Genomic DNA, 24679 nt, shown 5'->3' on the forward strand with positions numbered 1-24679 from the left:
TTGCTCCTGTGGCAGTTTAGCTAAACAACCTGCTTGGAAGTAATCTACTTGGAGAACTTAGGTGGGGAAAAACCTGCCACATTGTATAATTCACTGAGCAGGCTTTGGCTCTCACTCCGCCAATCCGTCTTAAATAGTGGCTAGTGCCCTGCATCTAGCAATACATATGATCAAGCAATTTAGTGCAGAAAGAGAAAGGCCCCGCAACTTGGCATCCCCGTGGACATTAATCTTTGAGAAAACCAAATGGATCCAACTTTTGCCCGAGTTTAATAGCAAAGCTGTGACATTTTACACAAATGAGTATCGAGTCTGTTAGCGAATGGAAAGAGGAGACTGGGAGGAGCGCAAAGGAGGAGGTGGGGCTGCTGACTGGACTGTTTTCAAAGTGGCTCCAGCTTTTAGGGGAGGGGCTGGGATGCTCCGCACGGCAGGAGAGACGAAGTAGTTAAAAATTATTACGAGCAAGGGGCCGGAACCTCGCGGTGTGGGCATATAAGAGGCGCCTCCAGCGCAGAACTGCTGCTGCTGCTGCTGTGGGAGCGCGCCTGGGGCGCACGGGCTCAGTCCCTCACTAGCCAGAGGCCGGGGAGAGGAGCAAGGGGGACCAGAGGGGTCCAAACCAGGGCTCCTGCTTCACCTCTGCCACAGACACGGGATCCCCTAACTTCTGTTCCTTCTCCCTAAACGTGCACCCAGCCGCCCCCCGGGTCGTGCGCTCTAGCCCCCATCACCCGCGCGCGGCACGAGCGCGCCCGGCGCCAGATCCAGCCAAAGGGGATGCGTGCAGGGGACCCGGCGGCTGGGCTCGGGCGGCGGGAGTAGGGCCGGCGGGGAGGCTGCGGGGTTAGACCCCGGCTGCGCGGCGGGCAGAGGCCGCCTTCGCTCCACGTAACACCTGCTGCTGCCGCCGCGCCGCGATGAGCCGCGTGGTCTCGCTGCTGCTGGGCGCCGCGCTGCTCTGCGGCCACGGAGCCTTCTGCCGCCGGGTGGTCAGCGGTGAGTCAGGGGGCCACGCGCCGGGCGGACCCGCTCGGGGAGAGGACCGTGGGGCGCGCGGGCGAGGGCGATGCGGGGCAGCCTGTCCCGGGGTGGAGGCTCTCGGGAGAGGTGCAACCCCGTGCCGAGTAGGGGGCCGGGAGGAGGAGGAGGGGGGCGGTGGCGGAATAGATTGTATTCTGCTTTCTCCCCGCCCCCCAAAACACGCACAGAGAAGTTTACATTTTTTGGAAGTGCCTGGTTGAGGAGCTGCAAAGCAAGCGGTACATGATGACCGCTACAGCTTTTTCCAGGAGTAATGCCACTTTCTTTGTAAGAGAGTTGGCCACAGGGCAGGGCTTGGCACCTGCAAAAGGGGTGGAGTACCGCGGAGGGAGAGGGAACCCGGAGACAGAGGTCCGCTGCAGAAATGCCACCCCCTGTTGGCCCGGCTCGACTTCTGTCCCCGCACCGTGTTCACTCGGATGATTTCTGAGAGCAGACCTGTTCGCTGTGGGTCGCTCACTGACCCCTGGGCACGCAGCCTTTGTTCTCGGGAGCGCTGACAAAGAACAGGGACTGGCCGTTGTGCGTAAACCCTTTTCCTTTGCACGCCTCATTCCAAGTTGGGAATTTCTCAGAAAATGAAGTAGATTGTGGTTGAGTTGAGGTGTATGGGGTAATGACTGCAGGTTCGTGCACACAGTAGGTGCAGAATTAGGTCTGTTAAGTGCAAAGGAAATGGATCAGAATTGGCGATCTTCCCAGAGTTCTCTCTGATATTTCTTTTTCTTCGACTTTCACTGTCCTATTGTTCAGCAATTTATATTGCCTTCACCCTCCCTTACTTTTCGGGAAGGTCTGTTCAAAAACATGAACGTTCTCAAAAGCCTAGGTTGAATGAATAGGCCATGAAAATCGAACATAGCTACCCTTATTGAAATCTCTTGCGATGCTCATTCAAGTGATGAAATAAATATTTTTTCGAATGTATGTGGGCACGTGTTTTAAGTGTGAGGAGTTTTTTTAATGTAAAAAGCACGAATTCCTTTTCACATTTTGTGTATCTGTATAACAGGTGTCACTAGAGGTGGAGATAGATGACATGCCAGCAACTTAATCAGTTGTGAAGCCAGACCTTTAGAAACTGGCATGTTAAGCGTAATTGTTACTGATCTTCCCCTCGGCAGTATGTGATGGTCTATATCTTCAGGATATAATTCTTAAATGTCTAATTATCAATCAGTCTCCACTAACTTTTTGGCTCTCTGGAGACACTGGAATTAAATATATTGTGAAATGTCATTTGGAAATGCATATTGCTTACATTTTGGGGGGAGGAAGAAAATCAGGCTGTTTATAAAATGAAAACTTTACAGTATCAAATAAGGATGTTACAGAAGCCAAGACAGATCCCTTTCCTCCCTAACTTGGCTTCAAAGAAAAAATTCACTATGTAGACCCATCGGAATGTGTGAATTGCATATCTGACTACCTTTGTGTTTATCAGAATTATTCTTGCAGGTGAATGAACAGTAGAGACCATGCTTTGAAAATAACGTGGTTTTTAAACAGTAAAAACACTTCATTAACTTAGTGTCTTTCTGGTATATTCTTGTTTATACACCTTAAACTTTGCAAGGGAGAAAAAGGATATCCAAGTTAAAAACATAACAAAAAATTGTTGACGAAAAGTTTATTTTGTGTTCTATTATTGTGCAAATTGCTCCAAACCCTTCTCTGTATTTTCCTATTAAGTATTTATAAGCATCTTGTAGGTGACATCTGGAAAATTTCTAAATAACTGAACATGATCTATTTAATTTAGCATAAATGATGATGTTTACTTGATATTAAAACAAAACTTCGTTATGTTTTTCTTATGAATAATTTAATTGTCTTTGGCCATAAAAATTCACACTGAAATTTAACTGTTATAAACTGATCTGTGATTTTTATCCTTTGAAGGCTAATTTTTTTAAAGATATATTTCAACCACAATGGCATGAGTACACAGCAGTTTAAAGCCTGACATCTTGGAAGCAGTAGGTCTAATGTCTGCCTGGTGGATATTAAGTTTTGAGTCATGCATCAACTTTTCCATACCACTGGGGACTATTTACCAAAATTCTGTACTCAAGTGTCTGTCAACTGAAACAAGCTCTTTGGGGGCCATTATTAGGAACATACTTATGACATATGGAATGCATTTTCTATTTATTAAATATCAATACAACTATTTATAATTTCTATGTATTATATCAAAATAACCACTTAACCCCCCAACAAGACAAGAACTCATAAAATAATTTATAGAAATTCTTTTCATTTTAGTGCATTAAAATATTCAATAAGATACTTTCCAATACTTTTAAATATATCACCCTTTTAAAATTTGAGCGCATAGGTTACAAATGAGGTGAAAATATTTTCACAAGAAATAACATTTCAAACAATTTCATCCTCATAATCTGCCCCATAAGATTTCAGTGCATCTAGCAGTAATAAAAAAGTATTTTTTATAGGTTAGTGGCCATGCTTGTTTTGATACATGAACATGCAAAAAAATACATAACCATGAGGATAATAATAAAAGATATTTGTGAATTTATAATTCTAAGTTGGGAATTACTTTTAGGATCTTAGATCTGTTCTGATTTGCTACTGAACACAGATGTGTAGAGAATGTCTGTGGGGGCTGCAATCATGTAATTTTGCGAAATGGCTGGTATGTAATGACATCCTCTTTAGGACAAAGGTAAGATAATTTTACTTACTGGGATAGGGACACATAGAAGAAAGAAGTGTTCAAAATTCAAGTCTGTAAGATGGGAGGATATGTTTGAAGAGCATGTGAATATTTTTAAACATTCGAGGTGTTTTTAAGTAATGTGTTTCTTTTTTTTACTCTCTTTTTCTTTTTAGTGCACACAGTTGTGATCTCCAATCTTTTTATCTGCGTAGTGGCATTAAATGTATTTCATGGTACCTCCAAATTCTGCAGAACACCTTAATATGTATTAATTTGAGCTTATTAAAATTGGCAAACATTTTATTTAGGAGATTGGGTGATTGACACTTCTCTTTTTATCATGCAGATGCCATAGAATATTGCAAAATCATGGGTGGTGACCAGTAGCCTATAGAATAATATAATGCAAGGGAGATACAAAAAAAACTGCTGAGTGTGTCCCAGCCTGTGGGACTCTTCCATGACATCATCAAAAGCATAAAGTGATGACAGTGCAGTTTTCAAAGATGCAATTACTTTAAGTATCTCTTGGACAAGAAAAGAACAAATTAATCTTTTTACTAGTCATTTAATAAACTACACGTTTATCATAGCCATTATTCCTTAACTGCTGTTTTTCATCATTTCATGGTTTTGTTTTTGTAGCTCCTTTTCCTGAGGATGGCGAAATTTATTACATTAACATGAGAAAAGAGGCAGTATTGTATAAAAGGGTCCAGCGTGGAAATCCAGCTGAGCTGATGTGCTAACAATTTTTGCTTTTTACAACTGCCTTCTATGCATCCATCCACTTCGCATACAGGTGGATGGATGCATACAACTGAGTTTATGATTCTGAGTTGGGAATTACTTTTAAGATCTTAGGCCTGTAGTGGTTTGTTGCTGAACACACATGTTCAACTGTGTTCAGCCTGACAACTTGACTAAAGTTATACTCCTTGTAATTCGAAAAAATTCAGTTTGGGCCTTGTTTGTTTTATTTGGAAAATCAAAGGGCTAGATAAAGAAAATCATTAAGGACATACATGGTCTGAAAATCTGAGATAGCTGTTCTAATATTCATCCCGTGTCTAAATGTCCAATAATGGAAAATCCACAATCTGCTTAAAACAAATTCTCAATGCACAGCTCCTTGCATCTGTTAGCCACCCAGTAATCAATCATGGATCAGTGCTAATGATTATAACATAGAAAACATGAATAATGTACATATTCATCAATCCCTTTATTCATGAAATATTTCACCTTAGAAAAACATTATATTTGAAATATATCAGGAGGCAGCATAGAAATTTGGGTTAATGCATGGACTGTAGAGCCAGCTGTGAATTGGGGGAAATTATTTAACTTTTCTAGGTCCTCCGTCGCCTCAATTTTAAAATGGGATGAGAGCACCTACATCGTGGCATTGTTGGAGGAATAGAGGGGTTTGGACATAGCTGTGAAGGTTGGGTCATGCATAGGGATGCGCGCCAAGAAGCCATGAGAGGGAGCTCAGCGAGACAGCACTGTGCCTGGAGCTGAGGCCACCTGGAGGAAAACACAGCTTTTTCTAGCTGAACAGCCTGTAGCACCACGAGAGATCATCTTTTCCTAATTTATCCAAAGGCATGGATTGTGCTAACAGTGAGGACCTCAATTATTGATAAACATCAGGCTATTATTATTATCATTATTTCTTTAAAACTCCTAACCACTCCCACTTTTTAGGTAAGAACACTGAAGCCAGGAAAGTTTAAGAAATGTCCCCAATGTCGTCACAGTTCAAGTAGTATAGCTCTAGGATTCCAAGCCAGTTCTTATTGACTGAATACTTGAACTCTTAACTCACACAGTTACTTGGTTTACAATTTATTATTTAGATCTTGATTTTAAATATTAGGATTTTTAAAAGATGAATTTCATCCCCTTCTCAGAAAGTTTGTGGTTTTCCCAGCTGGAGAGGCAGGGCTTGCAGCTGCCACCACCTTCCATAAAATGACCCAGGACTACAGTTGTGGTTTTGGTGGTGTTTATCAATGTAGGAAAATGGATTCCAGCATAATCTCAATAGTGCACTATACAATTAATTGCATTATAGAATCCCTGTTGCAAAAATGATGTTTATTATAACAAAAAATTTTTTCTAAAGAAAAATTCTTAAGAAATTGGTATAGTATTGAGAGCAGAGCAGTTTGGATCAATAGCATTCTCTTTCTTTCTAGTGTAGAAGTGTTGGCATTGCTATCAGAGGTCATGTTGCACTGTATGTTGTAGTATCAGCATATTTATCAGTGTGATTTTGAGGGGAGTAAGAAAGAATTATGAAAAACAAATTATTTTGTAGGATTCTTGTAAAACATACAAAGTCCGGTCAATCTGGTTTGGGGAAGATTTATCATGTAGATCCTCTTTTGTACAACTTTCTTTAGCTTTGCAACTAAAGGTAGATCGTAATTGAAAATAGGAATTCATAAAACATCTTCCTTGATTTTATTGACAAATATGATATAAATTCAATACTTATTTTATATTGATAACACATAATTATAGTGTTAGGTATAAGAAAAATGTTATTACTTTCCTAACTAACTGAGGACTCAACCATAAGAAAGTTAATAAATATAACGAGAATAAAACCGAATCATAGATCTTTTCTATTCAGGAGGAAAAAAGTAAGTTGCCATGACTTTATGAGTTTGGCCTTGCATTTACATCATTGCCAAAATCATTTAAAACTCTGCCAGTATTCAGCTCTAAAGGAATTTTCATGACTAAGAGAGAAGACAAAACCATCTCTTCATGGAAATAGTAGCAGGATCTTAGCTGTGACAGTGATAGGAATGTTTATTTTAGTAGGCAGTACTGAGAATTATCTCTAATTGGAAGTTCCTGTGTATGTATGTAGTTCTGTGCGTGTGTGTATGAAACCAATAGGTGTGGAATCCTAGGTGGAATTCTCTCATAAATAAGCCAACAATCAAAGGGTGTTTCTCACTACAGATACTGGGTAACATTTAGTAAATTAACGTTAGACAATGTCAAGGTAGCATTAGTGTAATAAAAAACTGTTATTTGAATATGCATCGGAATGTTTTATGGGAGGTAGAGTAGTAGATGGAAGGTTAGATGTAGTAGATGGGAGTAGCTGTAGTAGATGGAAAATGACAATTCCTACTTTTTGAAATAGTCAGTGGAAGATTTTATCTGAATATAATATTTAAAAGTAAGAGAAAAGGAAATTCTCCATGTGACTTCACAGAAAGAGAAGGGAGGTAATCCTAATGGTTCTTTAGGAAAATTAGCCTTTATGAAAGTGGGAAAAGTTGCTTCCAGAAGATCCGTATTAATGGAACTTTTATGGGAATTAGGGCAACATTTGTTTCCCAGCTGTTGGAGTTCCACTCCTATCACAGCCAAATGTGATCAGCTGAAATGGCGGTGAGCGGTTCAATAGCTTCTTCTTTTGCTGATTTTGCTGCAGCTTGGATCAAATTTGCCCAATAAGGTGGAAATCAGTAGTAAAATAGAGCTGGATGTAAAGAAATTCAGTGTCAGCTTTAAATGATTATATATGTACCATAAAAAATTGTGCAATGTATCTATAATTTCCTGAAACAGCCTTTATGGATCTGAACTGCTGGTGACTTTTCAGTTCAAAATCTGTGGACACAGTTGATATTCAATCAATACACTTTGGACTTAATATCTATCTGTAGTTAGTAATTGCTCACTGTCCTGATCCTCTGACAGTAATCCTGCAGTGCAGCTACCACCCCCTCGCCTGGGACCCCTGGACCACTCCATCATCCACAGCCACAGAGCGTGTCAAGGCTGGCTATTGTCCAGGGTTCGAGCAGTATTAGTTGTTAATTTTTTAAAATATAATCCCTGTCTATGGATTTTTTAAATCATTATTATTATTTCTCTAGAGACTAACATTTATCTACAGATTAGCATTCCTAATACCTACTGGTGGTATTAGGAATTTCCACATGACGCTTAAAGCTCTCTTATGCATTTAATTAGAAGCGCTATCTTAATTTTATAAACAAGTGAATTCTCATCATTGTTTTTGTATCCTCACTATAAATAATAAATCTGTGTTGCATTTATTTTTTAATATATCAGAGGTAATAAGAAGAGACTTTTAGCATGTAAATCATACCTATGCATCTTCTGAATGTGTGCTGGCTTTGTTACACAAATATTTTTTCCTCATTAAAACTTCTGGCTAATCTGTTTTTTTTTTTTTTTCTTTTTCAATTTGGCTTCTTTTTGACATCTTGCAAAACAAATGGACAAATTTAATAGTTCAAAAGTGCTGGAATCAAATCCAAGTCAGAGTTCTTGGAGTGAAAAATTGAACAAGTGGAAAACTCAAGGGAATGCAGTTAAGATATATTTTGAGACTTCGAAATATGTAAAGGATGTAGAAGATGAAAATGGAAACAGAGCTTGCTTTAAAAATGCAGGCATAAAAATCACTAGGCTTAATGGCATTGTTAGACTATTACCAGGAACAACCATTATAAATGATGAAGTCATCACAAACCCTAATAATAAGTTAGGAGAAATTTTTAAAAATAATAATTGTGTTAGAATCAACCATTGGGACTTCCATGATCATCTCTCAAAGATTATTTATTTCAGACTGATTTGTCCTCTTGAAGTCTCTTTAATTCCAGTTGCCTGTGGTCATTCACACTCGTGGTATTTTTCGTTAACAATTAGTTGGGGCAGTCTGTTAATTTGTTCTTATTTTTCAGTGTGTTGTTCCAGGGTCCAGATCACAGTCAATGAGACAGAGAGGACAACTGGCTGACTTGCTTGCGGTGTTGGAACCACTATTATCTTAGTTGGCTGTTCTCAGCTTGTGTCAAGATATTGAATGCCTATCACTCAAACACAGTTGTGAGGTTAATTGCCTTCCACTGATTTCTGCTCCCTCCTGCCTCTGAGTGTCATCATAGGTCATTAATTGCTGATTCTGGGGGAGGATAGATGTGATACCAACGTTGGCTCAGTGTGATGTACTGTAATTAAAGAGTACAAAGCTTGAATGCTTTGTGTTTTAGCCAGTGTTAAGTACAATAACACCCCCAGCCCTCCACTGCTAACAATTTTTCTTGATCGGCTACAAAATTAAATACGTAGTGAAAAAAAACCCTTGAATCCCAACAAGAATAATGTTCATGCAGATGAATGTTAAGAAAGCAGTAAAGCTCTGCCTTAATTTCTTAGCATAAAGTAATTTGACTTAATTCTACATAAGATACTTTGTAGTGTTTTCCAAGGCCAATCTAAACTAAAATCAGAGACAGACAAAGAAAGTAGTGGAGGCTGTGGGCAGCAGGTTGGGGATAAGGAATAGTGACAGAGAGGGATCTGCGGCAGTTTTAAAAGTTGATGGCAGAGATCAGAGGTGGACCAAAGAAGCTAATGAAAAACAGAGATCGTCTCTATAATCTTAGCGTACATGTTTGTTGGTGAAAGGAGGCTGGTATAAACATTAGGACAATAGGAATTCCATTGCTGGTAGAGTTAGCTAAATCCTACACACTGTGGTGTTCCCTGTTTTATATATGGCTTTATTATGGCCTCATCCATATTTGCAGTTATGTCATTAAGTAATTAGGAAAAGCCATTCTGCTTAATATGTAGAGGTATGTGAAATTCAATTTTGAGAGTTTTTTTAATCAAACTTTTGTTGTTTATGTTTTTAAGTCTTCACAGATGTTGTTTGAGCAGAAGTAAATTAGCCATGTCACAACAATGAAGTTTGATAAAAAAGTGGTATTCCATTAGGAAGTCTCAAGAATTATTTTAAGCTTGGTTTGTGGCTCTGGCTAATATCTTGAAACAAATTTATATATATATATAAGGAAATATAAATATGTATGTGACATTTAAAATTGTTTATAGTTATCCCGATAGGTGGTTAGCCTGAGTGCTGTAATATAAAAACCTTTAAAATTCAAGTGTAAATAAAAGTTACATTTTAAATTTCCCTTCCAAATGCTGAATATTCTATTTATTAATTCATAGATTTTGGACATTCTCTTGGCCCCAATCTTTATTCTTAAAGAAATATGCAATAAAACCACCAATAGCTAAGATTAACTGTGAGAAAAGGTAAATTTAAATGAATTTGGATTTAAATTAAATGGAATTTTGAATTAGGGAAGGTTCAAAAGAAATGCAATGTTACTACTTTCAAACTCATAAAGGAATTAATTTCAACTACTCAGAGCATTTTTTAGCTCAAATTTGAAGAAGTCCTTTTTATTTAATATGTATTTAATATGTAAATGGAGACTCTAAAGCTGAAAATTAATTTGTTTTCAAGTCTGCTAAATATTTATCACCTAATCTATTTTTAGCTAATCATTTAACTGTCTTTAAAAGGCAAGTTTAGCCCAATTTCAGCTTACCCTGATCTCTACCCAAATGATCAGAAATTGACAATAATTAACAATTGATGAGGTTTTACCAGCTCCTTTATTTTATGATGTGTTTGTTCCAGCTGTTCCCTAAGCCATTGATTTTTTTTCACATTTAAAATGCATTCCTCTTTTGTTTGTTTGTTTTAAGTACTTGATTCTCTAAGGTCAAATTCGGGAAGTTTTATTTGAAGTTTATGATTCATTTGAGATGTCTGTGTAAAAAGAGAGAAGGCATTGAGAGATTGGAGCTCATACACCGTATGTCCTATAAAACCAGAACATGTTCAGGGAATTGGTAATGAGAATTTTTTTAGAGATTACTCTAGAGTATTCTAGAAGTCTATCCTGTCATTTCTAATACAATATTATATTAATAAATTGTTTATTACTAGAATAACCTTCATTCTGGCCTCTGTTAACTTTCAAAGCAAACTTGCAGTTTGTTCTCAGATATATACAATAAAAGCAGATATTTACACCTTAAATTTGTCACCTATATCTTCTTCATGATACCTTATGTAAATTGATTTTTTTAACTTTACTTGTTTTTAATAAGTAAATTTATGACTACTTCTTCTTATTTCATAATTTTGACCTTTTAGCTCCCTTTACTGTATATATACCTGAAATTTCTTTAGTTACTTTCACTTGCTATGGTAATCAGTTTATAAAATCTAAGCCACAAGAATTATGATTTCCTTTAACAAAAATTTCCTTGAAGTTTATGTTACAGGGCCGGCCCCGTGGCTTAGCAGTTAAGTGTGCACGCTCCGCTGCTGGCGGACCGGGTTCGGATCCCGGGCGCGCACTGACATAGTGCTTCTCCGGCTATGCTGAGGCCGCGTCCACATGCAGCAACTAGAAGGATGTGCAGCTATGACATACAACTATTTACTGGGACTGTGGGGGAAAAAAATAAATAAATATAAATTAAAAAAAAAAGTTTATGTTACAAGTTAGTAGGGAATCAATTTGTTTTCATAAATTGAAAATAATAACCTAGAAAATAAACTTTACACAATGATTCAATGGGAGAAGCATTCTTGGTAGAATGTTTCCTGTTTTGATTGGTTCTTTAATCTTAATTCATAGTAACATTATGAATATAGTTCAAATAATCAATACATGGGCATCTTTTTTTCAGGCCAAAAGGTGTGTTTTGCTGATTTGAAGCATCCCTGCTACAAAATGGCCTACTTCCATGAACTGCCCAGCAGAGTGAGCTTTCAGGAGGCACGCCTGGCTTGTGAGAGCGAGGGGGGAGTCCTTCTCAGCCTTGAGAATGAAACAGAACAGAAGTTAATAGAAAGCATGTTGCAAAACCTGACAAAACCAGGAACAGGGATCTCTGATGGTGATTTCTGGATAGGGCTTTGGAGAAATGGAGAGGGGCAAGCATCCCGTGCCTGCCCGGATCTCTACCAGTGGTCTGATGGAAGCAGTTCCCAGTACCGGTGAGTAGGGATCCTGAGGAGTCGAATGTGCTCTGAGGGACTCAAAAGGGTGAAGGGAGATTTCTGTTACTTGTGGAGGATGTCAGCACAGAATGGGGAAAGTCACTTAGAAGTGTTCCTGTTGCTCCGTATTTGCAGAAACTGGTATACGGATGAACCTTCCTGTGGAAGTGAAAAGTGTGTTGTGATGTATCATCAACCAACGGCCAATCCTGGCCTTGGCGGTCCCTACCTTTACCAGTGGAATGACGACAGGTGCAACATGAAGCACAATTACATCTGCAAGTACGAACCAGGTAGGGAGTATTGTAAGTCGGTCTTGCAGATTTTGTGCGTATTTACTTACATTAAATTTTATCTCTATTTCATTATCTTTGGCTCTTTTTGTTTTTCTGTATGAAAAATGGAATTACTTTGCAGATTGTCAATCACTCAGTGTACTGAAACAGTCTGTGTGCAATAGAGCAAACTGCCCAATGAGTTAAATAGAAGGGAGTAACTAGAAACATCTGGAGAGGTGTCTTTAAGAGAAAATAATTATTTCTAATATTAAGGCCAAATTGTGATTTTGTAAATGGGTTTTATGAAGAACAAAATATCTATTTTAAAATAGTTTAAACATTTAGTATAGTGTGTGTGAAATAGATATAAGTCACCAAAGCACCTATAGATTTATACATGGGATCAATAGTTCTTTAGATGATTATCTGGTGAATTTAAAGGAACACAGCAACATTCTCTGGGACATTAGCTTATCATTTCATGGCAGGATACTTGGCATGTGCCCCTCAGTGGAAGTCAGACTGGTCATAATTCATTGAACCATAGTGAACAAGAATAGAGGCATGTCCCATGTTCTTCCTATGATCCTCATTCTTTGAAATATGTCTCCTTAATTAGCTTTTGTTTGAAGTCTCCAACTTCTTGCCATGCGGCAAATGGGAAGATTGCATTGACCTGAGTTACACCAGTGTGATTTCCTGTTGAAAACAGTAAATTTGAATTACTCTGAATAAGACAACTCAGCTGAATTGACATTTGACCAAAAGAGAGATTAATCAAAACTATGTAAACTCATTTTTTCAGTCATCTAAGAAAGTCAAATTGGATCCTTGGGCTTTGAAATGTTTTTGCTGTTTTTCTCCTCCTCAGTGTTTGGAAGTGTCATTTTAACTCTTCCAAGGGCTGACTGTTTGACCTCGTAACGTGTTCACGCAAGGCAATTATAATCAAGTACTGCTATTTCCATTATTCTCTTGAAATTACATGATGCTTTTTCTCATAAGCTATAAAGCACAAGAGATTATTTGGATTAGATTTACCCTTTTCTTATATTTATCCTGCTCTTGAGTATATTAGCCAAATTTCTATGTCCCTGTTGAGTTTATTCTTTAGACCCCTTGGTTGCTAAATCCATCATTATCCTCCTAGAAGGCTTTGCAAAGCTAAATCTATTATGCACTTATGTTGTCTTTATTTTTTTCTTGGAAAAATAGGAAGTTGAAATTCTCTGATATTTTGAATTTGTGGCACTATGTACTTGAAGTTATTAAGTAAAACAGTATATTATAGAGTATTCTTAATATAATATTGTCTTCTTTCTTTGAGCTTTTAGGTGAACTATTTGACCCTTTGAACATTTATTTTATTTTATTTTGCATTCGTATTTCCCACTGTCAACCCCAGAATCTTCTTTACTTGTTTTGTGTTAGGTGATCTATGTTCATATTACTCATGGAAGAGTGTTTAAGACATAGAAGTATTTTTTTCTTTATCTTCTATATTCTACTGAAGACTTCAAATAATCTATACTTTGTGAATAAGGTGATTTTATGTATTTATTGTTTTTGAAGTGTGTACTCAGTTCTATAGTTGGCCTTATTAATGTGCTTAGATTTTTTATTCTTTATTTTACTTTAAATATTTTCATCTCTCTCCCTTTTTTTTTTTTTGTGAAGAAGACTGGCTCTGAGCTAACATCCATTGCCACTCCTCCTCTTTTTGCTGAGGAAGATTAGCTCTGAGCTAACATCTGTGCCCATCTTCCTCCATTTTGTATGTGGGATGCCGCCACAGCATGGCTTGATGAGTGGTGCGTTGGTCCGTGCCCAGAATCCGAACCTGTGAACCCCGGGCTGCTGAAGTGGAACATGTGAACTTAACCACTGCACCACCGGGCGGGCCCCTAAATATTTTCATCTTTAACTATTTGTTTTCTATTTAGTTAACCTTCCTTGAACTTAGTGTTTTATTTATGAAGGATGTTGGTTTGATTAAATTCCTTGCTTATATAGTCAGTGCATTTTTAGTGGTGAGTGGTGAGCTTTTTAGTGGTGAAGAGGTTTGAGAATTAAGCAGTAGGACTAATTAAAATTTACACATTATAACACTAATTATTTTGAACTTTATTCTCCAACTGCGCCAGAATTACTGTGTGATTTGAACTCAGTCTCCTCTTTCTCCTCCTACACAGCGTGGCTAATGGCTAATGGCTAATGATATCCGAAGCAGTAAGAAATGTACCTAGCTATGCAGAAACTGAATATTCATTTCTGAGTTTTCTCGCTCTCTTCTCCACCATTTTTTGTTACTGTCCTATAAATTGCATATCTATTCTTTGGGTCTGCCAGTGTTATCCAAAGACATTTCTATGGGGATAATTCTGAATCTAATTTTTGCATTTATTAAAATTGCATTTTGTACTCTTATTCTTAGACATTAAAAATACTATGTATGGGATTATGTTTTCTAAAAGTTTGTTACTTAATCAGCAATTACATTAATTTAAAGTTTATTAAGATTATTTAAAAAATAACCAGTTCTACATTGATAAATTGCATGATATCTGTATTATTGTTTAGCAAATACCATTTGAGCAGCTATAGGAATAGAGTGCCTAAGTGCTGTAGAAGAATAAGTGTAGGATAGGACTGTATTGAAACCTAGATAGAGGAAGCTAACAAGTGTCAGGTAAAATATGTATACAAGAATAATAAATATTATTATAGGATGGTGTATGATTAAACTTTCAATGAATAGAGACTGTGTGACCAAATTACAGTAGTAAGCATTACATTGAAATGATTTAGTATTCTAAAACTAATATAAAATGCTGCATGTGTTTTTTCTTTTCCATCAATTGACAAAAATAGAGAATTATATTTTTGGAACAAATGGAAAAAAATTTACCAGGTATTTTCTTACTAATTCAATTTACTTTCACCGAACTATTAATTTAACAAATAGTGCCCTAGAAAAAAAATTAGGTGAGAGAGCAGTACCAGATCATGGTAAGAAATTTCAACATTTTTTAAGTGCATGGCAATTGAAGAGATCCCATCTCATAAAACTAGGAAAAGAAACAGTTTGCAAGCCTTAATTTATTATTATTTTTTAAAGAAGTAGACACTATTGGACAGCAAATCTAAGGATGGCATTGTTTGTATAGGACAGAAATATGCTCTAGAACCTTGTTACTTGAATCATCAATTCCGGATGCAATCCATATACAGTCATCTGCTGATGATCATTGCCAGGGGAAACCTAAATGTTACATGATATGAGTATAGAGGTCATCTTTGCTTGTCTTTGAATTGCAGTTCGTGTCTCACATTCTTATGCTCACTGGTTCTGCTAGCTTTGTGCCTGCTTTGTCATGATAGCCTGTAGCAGGCTGTCATCAACATAGATGCTCTGTTGATTCCTAAATGCAGTTTTGGGTTGCAGGATTCCCCAAGTGGATTCAAGTTGCAAGGATTCACCAAGTGGATCCTTTAATCAAGGATAGTTAAATGTTGACTTTATAGTTTGATAATTTCATGTTAATTTAAAATGAAAAATATAACTTTTAGCTGTAAATTGTTCAGAAATTAAAACTACGATGTTTATATTGTTGTATAATAAACTTTTATTTTCATCTACATTTGCATTTCTCCTGTTTATCGTTACATATGATGCCTGTTCTTATTATTTACAGAGATTAGTCCAACAGCTCCTGTAGAAAAGACATATTTTACAAATCAACCAGGAGACACCCATCAAAATGTGGTTGTTACTGAAGCAGGTAATTAGTTCATGTGTTTTTAACTCCTCCATCAAGAGCAGAAACTATGCTTTTAAACTTTGCTTCAGGGGGCTGGCCCTGTGGCGTAGTAGTTAAGTGCACGTGCTCCGCTGCTGGCAGCCTGGGTTCGGATCCCAGGCGTGCACCGATGCACCGCTCATCAGGCCATGCTGTGGCGGCGTCCCACATAAAGTGGAGGAAGATCAGCATGGATGTTAGCTCAGGGCCAGTCTTCCTCAGCAAAAAAAAAAAAAAAAAGAGGATTGGCATGGATGTTGGCTCAGGGCTGATCTTCCTCACAAAAAAAAAAAAAAAAAACTTTGCTCACATTGGTCCCAACTTTTCTTGTAGCCTGGTGACGTGGTGCCCTAAATATGGGCCTATGGAAATTTACTTTTGAACTGGGTTAGACAAATGATGCTAAGCTAGTATTTGAATAGAAAAACCTATTTTGTTTTCTTCTGATTTTCACTTCAAGTGGATGTGTCTAGTACTAAACCAATTAATCCACATTAAAACTGGGATCCACAAAGAACTTCATCAAAGACATGTAGGTGTTATGATGTAAACTGGCACATTCAGTGGGCTGCAAACAGTGGTGTGCTGGAAAATGTTTGGGGATTGGCTAGGGTGGGGTGGGTATAAAATAAGATGCCCAATTTGTAGCCTTTGCAATTTTCCCTGGTGTAAATACTCCCACCCTGGCCAATTTGAAGCTACAAGTGGCATCCCTGAACAGCAGGTTGAGAAGAATGCATACAATGAGCTCTAAACCCAGCTGCCTCCAGCACACCGCTGTCTCAAAAGACACAAAGTGCCATTCCAATGCAAATTGCATGTTAGTCAGAAGCTGCTCTTAGTATCAGTTAGGGGCTCATTTTAGCATGGCCCTATTCCAATTGGACAGAAATATTTATTTATTCTAGTTGCTTTGTGAAGATTGAGTGAAAGACCCAAAGTCTCAAAATCTTTCCACAGGTGATCCAAAATCCATGAAAGAGTAGGAAACTTTCTCTTTTCCTTTACTATAATATAAAAGGGATCATGATGGCATTTTGCAAAGGAAGAGATATATTTCCTGACTCCTTAAAATGCTTGAAGTCACCTGTTGAAGGCCCGAGAGTGCATGAAAGCACAGCAAATTATCCCCAAAATACAGCAAATTATCCCCAAATACAGCAAATTATCCCCAAAATACAGCAAATTATCCCCAAAATACTCCATCACTCGACTGCAGTTGATGTATCTTATTCTGTTAGCAAAGAAAGTGATGAGCAGTAAACTGGATAGTTTGATTTAAGTCTGGTCCACTTTGACCAGAATTATTTAGAATAACAATGATGACAGCTTTCAATTTGCTAGCTAAAGGCGTAGTTTTTCAATTTCACTTTTCTTGGCTGGCCATGATATTAAACCTTAGCACTTTCCACTTTTCAGGTGCCTGACTTTTGAAACCATTCAGAACGTCTAAACCTAATTAAAGATATCAGTAAATAATTACATCAGGAATATTTCCCTCTTATGACATTGAAAAAATGTTTAATAAAGTCATTTTAAGCTGTGTGGGACTTCAGTGTGGCAGTTTTTTATTTTACCAAGAATACTTAACGTTATCTAGTGTGATGGAACAGGATTAAGAAATGATTCATTTTTGAATTTAATTAAGACCAAGTCATTCTGTCTCTGGAGTCTTGTGTCTCTGGGTTATGATTGTATCATCAGTTAATATTTACATATTTGGGTTTAATCCCAGAGAGTCTTGCATATTATCATGGCACTGAGCTTGTTGGTTAGGATAATTACATATCTAATGAATCAATAATTATTTTAACAATGATTATTATCCTTTAATAATCAGTGCTTGTTTCTCTAAGTAATAACTGAGAAGGATTAATGAAGTTAGACAGCTAAGATTATTAATATGTTGTGAAAACTAGCCCCTAACTGAATTGCAGATTTAATAATAGTTTTGGAAATATGGACATTGAATTGGAGGATGGCAACCAGTGCAGTATGATTTTGTTTTCCATTTTTACTGAATATGAATATATTATTTCATTAGATTATTCAGTATTTTGGGAAGAACCTTGCTTGAAATCTATTTATTGATAATTCTTTTTACCTTAAATTTTTGGAAAATTTGTATTTAACTTTGATGTTAGAATCTTGCCTCAACTGCCTTTTTACACTAAGATTGTTTTACTTTTGTAGGCATAATTCCTAATCTGATTTATGTGGTTATACCAACCATCCCGCTGCTCTTACTGATACTGGTTGCTTTCGGAACCTGCTGTTTCCAGATGCTACATAAAAGGTAAATAATTCATATAGGTAGAGACAACTTGAAACTTTTTAAATAGGTTTTCAGAACTCTTTAAAATATTTTATAAAATTATATTTTTGTAAAATTTTAATAAACATTTAATTTATTAAAAAATTATAAAATTATATTTTTAATTTGCCTTAAGAAAGTTCTGATTTTCATGTCTGTCAGCACAAATCCAGTATATGCAATCTAATGAGATATACCTTGATTATAGGATTCATGCATTACCTCATTTAATCCTCACAAGCCATATGAAGTAGATACCCTTGTGTTTCTGTTTTTCAGTTGAGAAGATGGCGGTTTAGATGGGTTACACAGTTTGCCCTGGGTCTCATAGCTAGTGTGTGTGTGGTGGATCTGAAATTTGAATGCTTATAAGCTTACAACTATGCAACTATACCATCTTGTCTCTTGTTTATTACCTATAAGGATTAATGCTACCCCTTTCAATCTTGACCTCAAGTTGTATGCAAGACTGTTTTTGTAGGTGCACTTTGTAATACCTTTTCAAAATGTCAAGTCATAGGCTTCTGTTTTATTTCAAAAGGACCTTTTAAGTGTAGGAAATAAAGGACAATGGTAAAAATAGGTCACTTTTCAGAAGGCATCTTGAAATAAAATGATATATCTTAACAGTGAGATTCTTAAGAGTATTCTTTTATATCTGTTTACCCATACCCTTGAGTTAGAAGTGAAATTTTTCCATGTGCGTGAATTAAAAAAATTAATATATGAAATATAAATATGTATCAAAGGAAAAAAAGACAGGTTTAAATAGGAGCATGTTTGCTAGAATAAACTAGACAGTTTTAGGTAGACTAAATAGACATCTTTGTCCGAATGTTTCAAATAAAAACTGATCAAGAGAATGCCTCCCTTAGGGAAGGACCTGCAAATAAGTCATTTTTCTCTTTTCACTTTACTTCATCTTCTTCTTTTCCTGAAATAAACCCTAAAGAATCCACTAAATAACAGAAATTCCAGAAAAAAAATTGAATAGATGTAAACTCTAAATGATTCACATAAATTTTTGAAAGGATCCAACCTGTCATTTACTGGCTGTTTAAATAAGACATTTTGAATAATGACAAATAAAGCCTAGATAATTAATACTACATTTTGTGTCCTCTTGGCTTTCCAATATATGTGTGAAACACAGTTAAAATTGTTTTTCAATATTTTGTATAGAATAAAGACAATATTTGATATAAATCTCCCCATAACCCAGCCAAACTGTTAAGGAAGAGCTGTAAATAACAAATCAGCTTGAAAACATGATCTGAAAAATATTATGTAGACATTTGCATTTCTAAACTAAAAGTCATTAAAGTGCCAATAAATGAGTTTTCTCTAAAGTTTGTTTTCCTTTTTCCAAATAGTGTGTTATCATGGAGATCCTATTCATACAAAAGTCTTCCAGGTTTTTACACCTTGAAGATCTGTGGAGTTTTCACCTGTTTGAAATTCTCAGAGTGAGAAAATAAACCTAAATAGAGTACCTCCCAATTCAGAATTAGCTGTAGTGCTTAATTCATTTGTTCTCAGAGCCTCCCCTTTTCCTTTCTTCTGGGAAAGCAAGGAGAAACTTCATCAGACTCAACTCCATTATCATCTGAGTGCCTTGCAGGAAGTTTAAATTCCAATCTGGTACACATGGTGCTTTCTATCCTTCCATCTCATGTTCAAAATAATAACTCTCGTTCCCTTAACTGGTAGTAACTCTTAAATGAAATACTAATGCTACCCAAAAGTGACATTAATAACTTAACCACTTTTTTTTTTTACCATTTAAAAAAATTCCATGTTTTTCATAAACTTGGCTTGACTTCTTTTCCATTCATGTTAGATGGCTTTATAGATAAAGGTGTGTTGATCTTATTTATTTAGATGTAAATCTCCAAAATATACAATTTGGGCATAGTATTTTATTAGTAACAAATTCACAGTTAAATTGAAGTCAATTAAGTAATGTTGTAAAACTGTATTGCTCAGGCTTGTTTAGGAAGAGTTCTTTTCTTTCTTTGATGGAATTCTGCAGTGCCTGGTAGACTGAGAGTGAATGGGGTGGAGTAGAGGGCATGCTTTGGGGATTGGAGGGGCCGCCTGGGGGAGGAAGGAAGGGCAGAACACAATAAACAGGAAGTGGTTAGTGATCCAGCTGAGGGTTCATTCTCAGGAAACCAGACCAAAAGGATCTAGATCTTGATAAGTAGTCTGGTAGATGATGCCTTGGGTACCCTCAGGAACAGGCACTTTTGCAGGAACCCAAGAAGTGGCCATTTTATGGAAGGAGAGTTAGAAGACAGCACAGCCTGAGGCACAGGCTGGAAATATGGGTCCGAATTCTACATCTGACAAGAGTGAAGTTCAGTCTCAGATCTAGAGGAACTCAGATATTCCTACGTTATCAAGGCCTGACTCTGCTTTGAATTACAATGGTTTCAGAGACTGAAGCAAAATTCAACTTTCAGGGATTAAGTGACTTAACTCTAAGACAGGAAAACTGATGGGATGAGGGGCATAGGAAGGTCCTTATACTTAGGATAAATAGCACTGTTTTGATGATTTAGCATCAAATATAGCATATGTGAATGGCAGAATATACAAAAAGAAAAATTTTAAAAATCATTGATCAAAAAACTGTAGGTTTATTGGTGATTCCAATGAAAATTTTTGGTATTGGGTCAGACACATTTGTGTGTGTTTGTGTGTGTGTCTGAATTCTAAACTCTGAAGGGTCAGAGAAAGATCTATGTTATTTTTTTCATTATTTCATGTGAGCTGTTTACCATCTTCACATACTGGAATAATCTAGCATTTTTTGTAGCAAAGAAGAAATATGCTGGTGAGGTAAGAAGGATCCTTTTATAATAAGGGCCTGAAATATCTCCATTTGGACCAAGACATGCCTCTTCTGATAAGTCTCAGACATTAAACTTACTTCTTCTTATGTTTTCCAGTAAAGGAAGAACAAAAACTAGCCCAACCCAGTCCACACTGTGGATTTCAAAAAGCAGCAGAAAAGAAAGTGGCATGGAAGTATAATAATTCATTGACTCGGCTCCAGAAAACAAAATAGAGTTTTATAGTTCTGGATCTGTATGAAGAATGGCATCAGAACATTAGCTTGGAATGGCTTGAAATCTCAAAGGATCTGCAAGATGAACTGTAAGCTCCCCCTTGAGGCAAATATTAAAATAATTTTTATATGTTTATGATTTCATTTACAAAATATGCTGTGCTAATAATGGAGTGAGACATGCTTATTTTGCTAAAGGATGCACCAAAACTTTAAGTAAATGGAATGGACCATACAGATAAAATTGCTATCAACACATCAGAAGTATGGATGTTGGAAGCAGTTATTTTTGTTTCTTTCACCTTTCATAAATTGTAAGCTGGTTAAGGTAATGTAAATTGTATTGAAATTTACAGTGTGCAAAAATATTTTACCTTTACCTAAGTGTTTGATAAAAATGGACTGTTCTAATATTTATTTTTACGGTGTTTCATTTTTCAGTACATGCTGTTTTGATTAAAGAAATGTATCTCTGTTGTCAACTGAATTCACACACATAAATATAAAACCATAGACAAAGTTTCTTTTCTAGAAACTGTCATCTTCTTTCAGTTTCTCTGCTTTTGGTCAGACAATGTTTAGGGAATCTCTTCAGAAATAAGAAGCTATTTCATTAACTGTGGTATAAATCCTCTCAAATATTTTAGAAGCAAGAATTGTCTAATTTCAATTGTGCAAGACATGTGCCTTATGATTATTTTTAGTTTAAAATTCAACAGATTTTGTAATAAAATAACTTTGTTAATAGCTGAGTGTATAAACAATTGGGTGTATAAACAATTATACACTCAATCTAGAACAAAAGAAGTGGCATAGACAATATAAATCATTTGTGTTCACATGTTGCCTATATAACCACAAGTTGCTCTCTGAAGGTTCTGGAATCAATTTGGTCCCTCCTTTGCCCACAAAACAAAGATGGGTGTTTGGAGTCTGGGATGGACCCTGGAGACAGATAGCTGCAAAATTTGTCTAAAGTTTTTCCTGGCTTTATTTAGCCTCTATTAGCATATAAAGGGGTTTTACAGTTGGGATAGATGAGCGGTGACTATCAGTGTGGAGGTGAGCACAGCACACTGGCATTTCAGCAGGGAAAGAAACTATGAATTAGTGTGAAAATGGGTTGGAGGGCATCAATGATCTGTGTTCGTTCTTGAGAGTTTGGCTGGTAGAGTAAACTGGGGCGCCTCTCTGTCTTGTCTCCTAGTTTCTTTAATGCTTGTGGCTCTTTCTCAAGAGACAGTTGTAACTATCTGGTTTTCAAATATCCCTGTGCTCCTTTCAACCAAATAAAAAGTTCTTGTTTCTGAAGAATGATCATTGGCGTTGTCTAAGTCTCTTAAGTAAACAAAATACAGGTAGGTTTACATCAATACATGAAGATGAAAATGAATTACTATTTAAGTGTGGTAAGAATGGAAGTTGTGGTTAGAGAGCATTTTAAAACTCATCTTTTCCCTGTCAATCCTTTTCAGTTAATAAAGTGCTTTCATTAAGACAATTCACAACTAGAGTTTGTTGGCAAAACTAAGAGGCAGGGGCCGGCCCGGTGGCGCAAGCGGTTGGGTGCGCGCGCTCTGCTGCGGCGGCCCGGGGTTCGCTGGTTCGGATCCCGGGCGCGCACCGACGCACTGCTTGGCAAGCCATGTTGTGGCGGCGTCCCATATAAAGTGGAGGAAGATGGGCACAGATGTTAGCCCAGGGCCGTCTTCCTCAGCAAAAAAAGAGGAGGATTGGCGGATGTTAGCTCAGGGCTGATCTCCTCACAAAAAAAAAAAAAAAAACTAAGAGGCAAATAGAAGTTAGTGGGCATTGGCCCCTTTTCAGCTGCTTAGACACTGAGAGAATGGGCAGCTGCATTCTAAGCTTAGATCTGCCCACATTTAGCACCACTTTCTTTTCTTGGCTACCCATCTTTCTGGGCAGAATGAGAGACCAGCTGCTGGGATCTACCTCTTCCCTTGGAACTCCCACCATGCATTTCTTCCTTTGGTCAGGACTTGATAGAAGGAGACTATGCTTTCCCCATCGTCTGTGCCACCCATGACTACAACAGCTGCATGGCAGGAGAGGCAAAGCAATGCGGAAGGGCCTTGGTTTTGCCTTTTATCCTGAGCCAGGCCTGGATAACTCTTCTGGTATCAATTACTCACCCCATAAGTCACTAGGAGTGGGACAATGAACTTTCCTCTTACTAGAAGATGACAGTGAGACTGTTCTAAGCGTTTCTTAAAATTTTAGCTGACGTTCAAAAAACGAAAAGGAATATATGGTGTATCTGTTGCGAGTGTTGTATTTTCAGAACGTACTTCTAATATGTGTTTTGAAATGCAGGTGAATTGTGGAACAATATTCAGGGAATAAAATCAAACAACACACCCTATCCCTGCTGCACCATCCTTCCTAACTATTAGAAATAGGTCATTGGAAAGGTCATAAGAAGAATAGTGTGTTCAGGGACTCCTGATTTTTGTCCTAAGAATAAATCCCATGATTGTTTACTAGGAATTTGTAGTCCTCAACCATGTGGCCACACCTTCTTTATATGACATTGTTGTCCCTTTCTCTGACCCTTCCCCAGAGAAAGAGTCTTTGGTATGACAACACATGATTATTTACTGTCCCCTCCCCAAACTGTCAGGATCACTCCCACCTACATGGTGTTCCTTTCAGGTGTAGCCCAAGTCTCTTTTCTTCCATAAGGCCAATTGACACTGATTGATCCCTTCTTTCAACTCCTTTAAACCTTACTCTCTTCTATTGCTTTGGACCAAATAGACCTGTGCAAGACTATGTATGTGTGTGTGTGTTCGCATTAAGTGGGTGTGAATTTTGTTTTCCTGAATAAATCGATAGATTTTGTGTGGTAAACTCCATTGAAGTTTGCATTTACTCTGGAAATGACCCAAGAGATTAAAGCAGTGAAGCAAATTCATTTATTCCACATTTTTGGCCTTCTAATGGGCAATTCAGCTGTGTCTAAATAAGTTTTGCACATGTTAGAATCATCCACTGTAACACACATAAATCAGAAAAAAGACATTTGTGATGGTTGCATTTCTTTGGTATGTCTTACTATTTTTTTGAAACTTAAAAAGTACTAACTTGAAATCAATGGACAGTATAAGTAATCCAGGTAAAACATGACCCAATAGAAGAATGACCATATCAATTAATTTACCTTTTATTTTGATACAAGGGCCATATATAGATTTGTGCTGGTTTGCTGTCTAATTAGCTTATTTGAGAGGAAAGTGCAATCAATTTAGTCCAGGTCTGTGACATGAACTTACAATACATATTTTTTATGAGTGAGGAAAATATTAAAAATATACTCAAAATGGATTGGAAATGCATTTGGATAGAAAATCAGGAAGACTATTGAGATTCTGTTAATAGCAATCTAAGCTGCAACTTAGATAATTTACAGCAGTTTATTTCAAACAATAACATACTTTGTGCACAACAGTTTATTTCACTTCTTTTCCTAATTTTGCTTAAACGTTCTTAAGTGTGTAGTATATGCTTTAAAATAACATTCCTTTAAATAAGAGATGATAAAAATAATGATAAAGAATACAGGAAATGATGATATCTGTGAA

The 24679-nt window shown here is 36.9% G+C and overlaps 1 protein-coding gene across 1 annotated transcript; it reads left to right on the forward strand.

The window, feature by feature from the left end:
* The first annotated feature begins 517 nt into the window (after nucleotides 1-517).
* On the forward strand, nucleotides 518-22388 carry CHODL (chondrolectin). Its single transcript, XM_058523381.1, has 6 exons — nucleotides 518-999; nucleotides 11300-11609; nucleotides 11748-11905; nucleotides 15586-15672; nucleotides 17884-17986; nucleotides 20959-22388. Exons 1-6 carry the CDS (start codon nucleotides 921-923, stop codon nucleotides 21041-21043), a joined length of 822 nt encoding a protein of 273 aa, XP_058379364.1. The 5' UTR covers nucleotides 518-920; the 3' UTR covers nucleotides 21044-22388.
* The last annotated feature ends 2291 nt before the right edge of the window (nucleotides 22389-24679 follow it).

The sequence above is a fragment of the Diceros bicornis genome, chromosome 27, assembly GCF_020826845.1.
Source record: "Diceros bicornis minor isolate mBicDic1 chromosome 27, mDicBic1.mat.cur, whole genome shotgun sequence".
Lineage (NCBI taxonomy): Eukaryota > Metazoa > Chordata > Mammalia > Perissodactyla > Rhinocerotidae > Diceros > Diceros bicornis.

Excerpts from the sequence above, each read along its gene's own strand:
- CHODL (XM_058523381.1), top strand. The coding sequence starts at position 921 with ATGAGCCGCGTGGTCTCGCTGCTGCTGGGCGCCGCGCTGCTCTGCGGC. Across the intron at positions 15,673-17,883 it reads TGTGGTTGTTACTGAAGCAG|GCATAATTCCTAATCTGATT; the intron begins GTAATTAGTTCA and ends TTACTTTTGTAG. Across the intron at positions 17,987-20,958 it reads TTCCAGATGCTACATAAAAG|TAAAGGAAGAACAAAAACTA; the intron begins GTAAATAATTCA and ends TATGTTTTCCAG.